Consider the following 6,808-nt stretch of genomic DNA (forward strand, 5'->3'; position numbering starts at 1 on the left):
AACTGGAGGGTTGGAAACCTAATCACTCTCAAAATAGTTTCCTTGGAACTCCACACACTTCCCCCGTTGGTGCGGCCGTTGTTGAAAGCATTCCGAGAAGGCCTCTTTCAGAATGGAATTTAGCTCGGCTGTCTTTAAAGCCATAATGTCCTCTCTTGTCTGAAATCGCGCTCCTTTAAATAAGCTCTTGATTTTAGGAAACAGCCAGACGTCACTGGGGGCGATATTACAAGAGCAAGTAGCCTATTGATTTACAGGAGTCTCGTTTTCCGCCAAAACTAGTGTAAACCAAGTGCGAGGAATGTGTAGGAGCATTGTCGGGACGGATGCGCTAATTTCCTGTTGACCACAAGTTCCGTCTCTTGTGACCTAATCATTTCGGCATGTTGATGACCGACCGGAGCGTGGCTCGTTCTCCGCCGATGTGTGGCTGTCTTTAAATAGGTTGTACAACTTAATAATCTGCATGCAATCTGTGTTCTGCTCATAGCATCGTCATCGAAATCCGCATGAATATTTCGAATGGTTTTCACTTAGCTGTCGTTCAGTTTCTGGCAACATTTGATGCAGTAGCACTGGCCCAGTCGGGGCTAAATTTTCCTTGGAATAAAAACTGACGACAGCAGTGCACACTACCTCACTCAAATTCTGCGTCCTAGCGACTGACGCTCTCTGCAGGCGGGAAAACATTCGCGCATACGCATGATGGCTCAAGATCAGCTCATGCAAGCGCGCTTGTTTCATATACATCGGGTGTTCGCAAAAAAATAAGGTTGGATACTTTTCTAACAAACCTTGTACAAGTACTATAATATTTTCGCGACATACGGATATCATGTTCACATCGGCAAAAAAATGATCCTTCTTTACGTACGAGTAAAGAAATATATATATTTTCTGTATATCTTCTGTATTTATTATAATTGGTTCACAGGATTTGTTTATAGGAAGGGAAAGACGCTGTAACTGTCTCACTTCTTTTCTGTGGGCACCTCAGCAGCGCCGTAAGGGAAGGGAGGAAGGTGGGAGTGAAAGTGGAAAGAGAGAAAGAGAGCCGTAGTGGAGGGCTTCGGAGTAATTTCGACCACCTAGGGATCTTTAACATGCGCTGATATCGCACAGCACACGGACGCCTCTTCGTTTCGCCTCCATCAATTGATTCACAGGAAGGCAAAGGAGCAGTGTCGGCCATGCTTGTTTGTATGGGGCCCCTGAACCGCGCCGTTAAGGATGGCAAGCAAAATGAAGCTATATGGAGTAATTTCGACCACCTTGGAATCTCTAACTTGTACATACATCACACTGCACCCGAATGCCTCTTCGCTTCGCCTCCATTGAAACGCAGCCGCCAGGTTCGAACCCGGGTGCACCAGTACGTATTCAGGCATCTCAACCACTGCCCCACCGCGGCAGCGCACAGTCAAACGGAGAGACGTCCGTATTGACGAACCTTGGGTAGTGCGCACTGTTATCGTCAGTTTTGTTGACTTAGGGAAAAGACATACCTAGTCAAAAATGAAATATTGTTTGCAGAACCCGTGTTCTAACTTCCGTCAAGTGCTTTATACAAAAATATAAAGCGCGAAATACGATTTCTGTTAACTAATGATATTAAATCACCGCGTCTCAGTAATGTACTTCAGGTACTGTACAGAAGGTGTTGTACATTAATGAAATGCCCCTTTTTTGTATACTTTTAATTATATTTTTTGTATAAGTCCCAAATAATGGCAGCATGATGTAATACTGAAATCACGATGGACTTGTATGCAAGCAGATGAACTCTATGAGCTGAAAGATTAAAGGCCGTTCGAAAGAGAAATTCGTATTAGCATTAGCTATACCATAATTTGCATGTTCATTCCAGTTAATATTATTCATATTTCAAAGCCCTAATTCCTTTTACTGAGACACCTTCCTTAACGTGTTTGGTTTTAGAAGTACTGGAATTCATATGGTACTTCGCGCGAGTTCATAAAATTTTAGGCATTTGCCGGCGTCACACAAACCGATTAGATTATCAAATACATTATTTCTAACTATTTGGTCGAAATCAGAATGAAAGACACAGTCATCATTATGCAATATATATTCAACAACAACTTCTTGAACGATGTTGCATAAAATAGAAACCACTGGTCCATGCTGAGTCCCACAGGATGCCGTAATCACATGGAAATGCATTAATGTGCTCGTTATTGAATATAATGAATTGATGGCGATCGTGAATGGAGGCATATCAATTTTATAATGTGAAACTACTTGAGCTATTTATCGAATTAGAACAACTCATCGTTGTGTGTGAAAAACCTGACCGAATTATTTTGAAAAATTAATGAAAATAGCACCTGTTATTTACCGTTACAAAAAACGGTCATCAGAAGCTGTAAACTCTGAAAGTAAGATAACCGATGGCATTCAAGGAACCTGACTGCACTCCAAGTGACGGCAAGCGTAGCAGTGGGCAACAAAAAAATGCGCGGATGAAATTTAATTCCCTAACATCATTATTCATCATTTTGTCTAACCAGTATCCTCACAAGAGGTTTGGAGCTTCTCAGGCATAAGTGGCCACATTTGGCACATGAGAGGGTTAACTAGAGAGCCCTTACAGGCACGTTTGTCGTGCAGTTAGCATAGTTAGGCTGCTATCGACAACGAGAACACCCGTAAGAACTCCTACAGAAGACAAGCCGTCGACCTGGATTCGTATATAATTGCTCTCGTAAAGAAAATGGTATATAATATTTAGTACCCATGTGAGGCAGGCAGCAGATAATATCACAGAGAACGTCAACTTCACATCAGGAATAGAAACTCAACATTTAATATGTCCAGAGCACACCATGAAGGCACGGTTCAGCTACCCGCATACACTAAAAATAAACTGTTTTTACTTTTGCGACTCCTCAAGGAACCTGTAGAAGCGCCCGCACCCGAATCGTGTATGGTTCTTTTTTCCATTAAACCTGAGCCCTAAATATGTTTCCTAGTCGTGTTTTGTCATTCGAATGTTAAGAAAGATTCGAAAGAATCCTCTTTTATTTACATAACGCAACCTTGAAAATACAGTAATTTAATTCTTAATTCACCCCCAGGTGCGAAGTCCTCGTGAAACCATCAACGCCAGCGTAGCCAATCTCCTGAAGAATGAGTTCTTCATGACGTTCGTGGCTCTAGCTACCATGCTCTTTGTCCTCATCGCCGTCTTTCTCCTTGTCCGCATTTCACCACATCAAGAGAAGAAGGGCTTCTGCGTCACTGATGACTGCCTCTCACATGAAAGCCTACTCAAAGAGACGCGAGGCTTAAACGTCGACCCCTGCCATGATTTCAGTGCCCACGTCTGCTTCAACTGGGCACCACCGAAAGACAGGGAAGATATTAAAGATTTTGACAAATCCGCCTTGCACGACATGCTGTACTCGTGGCTCTTCGACATCAAGAAATACATTCTGGAAGGATCCAAGTCTTTTCCCGTCCTCAAAAAGCCATTGGCCATGTTTGAATCCTGTATGAGCAATTCATCAACGTACGGCAGCGACTTGAAAACTTTCCGGCAGTTTCTTAACAATATCAGCCTACTGTGGCCGAATCCGCCTGAACAAGGTATCGACGCCCTTCGGGTGATCCTCAGCCTTGCTTACAAATGGCAGGCTGCCTTCTGGTTTGAGCTGCGAGTCTTTCCTGTTTGGAAGAGTGCGTATAGAGGCAGGCGAAACATCGCGCTAACCCCAGCTCCTCTCATCGACCGCTACCGCCTCCAGCACCTCGCTGTAATAAGAGACGGAAAAGACGCCTACTTCAAGTACTGGATGGACTTTTACAAGGCGCTTTTTGGCGACATCACAAAAGCCACCAAGTAACGGGCGCTTAAGGCAGCCTACATCGAGGGCGACATTCTAGAGTCACTACACAAGGCGGTGCAAGCAACTTCCGAAGCGGCCATGTTCCCCATAGGCGAACTTGAAGTGTACACGGCTGGCATAGACTCCCCACGATGGTTGAACGAGCTGCAGCACGCTACCGCTTTAAACCCGAAGCTTATTCAGCAGGACGTCTTTACTACTACCAATGTGCTCTTCCTCGTAACAGTGGGCGACCTGTTCGCGAAATACACCAACAATGAAATACTGGATTTTTTGGGATGGCAATTCGCTCAACACTATGGACCAGTGTCTGACAGCGCTCTCCTTGTGGCGCGTTACGGTGATCGTAGGACAGCCAGAAGCTTACGACCTGCCTTCTGCGGGTACCATATTGAGGTGCCCTATAAGGTGCTCCTCCTAACAACCTACTTCATGTGGCATCTAACGCCGACAGACAAGGAAATGGTAGACGCCTGCTTCAGCCGCCTTGTGTCGACGGCTGTACGCTTAGTTAACGACTCGACTTGGCTGGACTCGGAGAGCGTAGCTTTGGCAGTCGATAAACTTCAGTCCACCAATATGCGGCTGTGGCCTCCAGCCGCATTCTTGAATAAAACTAACCTCGAGGAATTATTTCGAGTGTTTCCAGAGAAAGAAGAGTCATTTGGGGCATACTTTATAAAATCGCGCCAGAGCATACGAACAATAAGGAGAACGGCGGAATACGACACAGTGCTTGCCATGCCAGAAAACTACGCATTGCCTTATTTCGAGTACGACTATTTAGACAATGCCATCGGTGTCGCCATTGGCGCTGTGAATCGCCCACTGTTCTATAGAAAAGGCACTCTGGCCATGTTCTACGGAGGATTCGGCTTCCACCTCGCCTTAGAACTAGTCAAGGCGCTCGATCAGGTGGGCATCCAGTGGCACCCAGACGGGAGATTAGTTAAATCTTTCCTCAGCGCCAAGTCGCGGGCTGCCTTCCGCGAAAAGATCAAATGCTTCAACAGCGTCGAGTTAAGGGGCAGCGAGCGTGTGTTTCCCGAGATACCAGCGCTGCAGATCGCCTACTCTGCTTTTCTGGACGCAACCAGGAAAGCTGGGAACACAACGCAGATAAGTGCCGACCTGACTGAAGAGAAAGTTTTTTTCTTGACTATTTGCCACATGACGTGCACCCCACAAGACGTTAAGAATCCGTTCGCTGCTGACTGCAACAAAATCGTGCGCCACTCTACGGCTTTTGCAAAAGCATTCGGATGCCCTGAAGGGTCCAGGATGAATCCGAGAAAGAAGTGCACTTTTTTTGACTGATATTATTTTTTCATGTGTGAAAGTTTGAACCTTGAGTAATTTAACATGAACTGTATTTAGTTTGCATACGAAGAAACGCTGGCAGCATATAATTTTGGCCATCGTATTTAATTCTCTGACGTTTGTCTGCGTGCAGTCCGCGTAAGTGAGGACACAGGCAGCACACCAACATCGCACCAACACCGGCCCAACGTCGACAAAAATTGGTACCAACATTGGCGTAACACTGGTTTTTTTGAGAAATTACTACATTTTTATATATTGGTCCGGCTTATATGCCAACATTGCACCTGTCTTGGCACTGCCAACATAGGCTATCAGATGGCCGTGCCCCTTGTGTCACGTATTGGCATGCCACTAGTATTCATTGGCCCATTTTGCATTGGCAATAAACCGGCCGTGCCGCTAGTATCACATATTGGTATTTATTGGCATGCAACAAGTATTCATCGGCACACGTGGCACTGGCACTGCCACTGTTAGCCACCTTTAGCTATGCAGTTATTTCACCTTTGCCGTTACTGCTGCCATTTGCTTAACTGTCACTCTGACAATTGTGGCTTTCTTATACAGTCATTTCCCAATACGACCTTGCATTTCATCTCCCTAAGGAGCCATAAAAACCATGCAATTCAATGAGGCAAGCAAAATATTTTCCGAAAACATTTTATTGAGAGCTCATATACATGTACATGCCACAAGGACATCAGAGGGCCAAAATGCAGTGCAGGAGGCATTCGGTGCAGGGCTAATATGGGAGAGGCTAGTAGGTGTAATTGTAAACAGGGCACTAAGCAGCACATGACCAGGTAGTGCAGGTAGAGGTGATGGGGTGCAGTGTGCATTGCTCATGATGGAAGGGGCTGGACATGTTGAGCAGGGTTGATGCACTATAGCCTTGTAGTGCAAGAGGTGTTGCAGAAATAGGAGGCTAAACATGGGTGCATTCCAGGGCAGTGTCCACTATGGATGGAAAATGGCAGTGGACTGTGTTGAGCATGATAGTTGGCAGTGAAGGGTCAATGGATCAAGTGATGAGGTTGAGGGGGCGGGGGAAGCGCATGGCCCAGGTAGTAAGCTGGGCACCCCGCAGGAAACAACCATTCAGGAACAGTTTGTTGAGGAGATTGGCCCGTGGGTGTTACAAATGACATCTGCACAGAAGACAAGCATATATCACCATAAGATTCAAGCTCACCTTCTCAAGACTTATTCAAACACATATTTGAAGTCTGGATGCTCTATACGATTGAGTACAAAATACAGAACCCCGCTATAGTAAAGCCTGATATAGTAAAGTGAAACTGAAGTCCCAGTTCATCTTCCATAGGCAACTGTACATTTTCCCCCTTTATGGTGAAGATGTTTTTGGTAAAAAACTGTTAAAGTGCTTCTGGCCATGGCGACGACTCCCGCGCACTACCTAGAGTCGCGAGGCCAAGACTTTTTGTATTTGAAAACAGAACAATAACCCCGAGTGTTCGTTTAGGTGGCTTTACTACTAGCCGTAGCAGCAGTCAGAAGAAGCCTACTTTACAGAAGCCTTGGAGCCTTGAGGGCAAGCGCGCAGCGCGAAGAAGAAAAAAGTAAAGCTGTCTTCAAACATAGCAAGGAGGCGGCGT

The 6,808-nt window shown here is 45.5% G+C and overlaps 1 protein-coding gene across 1 annotated transcript; it reads left to right on the plus strand.

Annotated features, from left to right (window-relative positions):
* The first annotated feature begins 4,610 nt into the window (after positions 1 to 4,610).
* LOC146209471 (endothelin-converting enzyme 2-like) lies at positions 4,611 to 5,186 on the plus strand. Its single transcript, XM_084580390.1, has one exon. The coding sequence runs from the start codon at positions 4,611 to 4,613 to the stop codon at positions 5,184 to 5,186; it is 576 nt and encodes a 191-aa protein (XP_084436516.1).
* The last annotated feature ends 1,622 nt before the right edge of the window (positions 5,187 to 6,808 follow it).

This window comes from Amblyomma maculatum, chromosome 1 (assembly GCF_055883805.1).
Source record: "Amblyomma maculatum isolate TAMU_Amacu chromosome 1, ASM5588380v1, whole genome shotgun sequence".
Taxonomy (NCBI): domain Eukaryota; kingdom Metazoa; phylum Arthropoda; class Arachnida; order Ixodida; family Ixodidae; genus Amblyomma; species Amblyomma maculatum.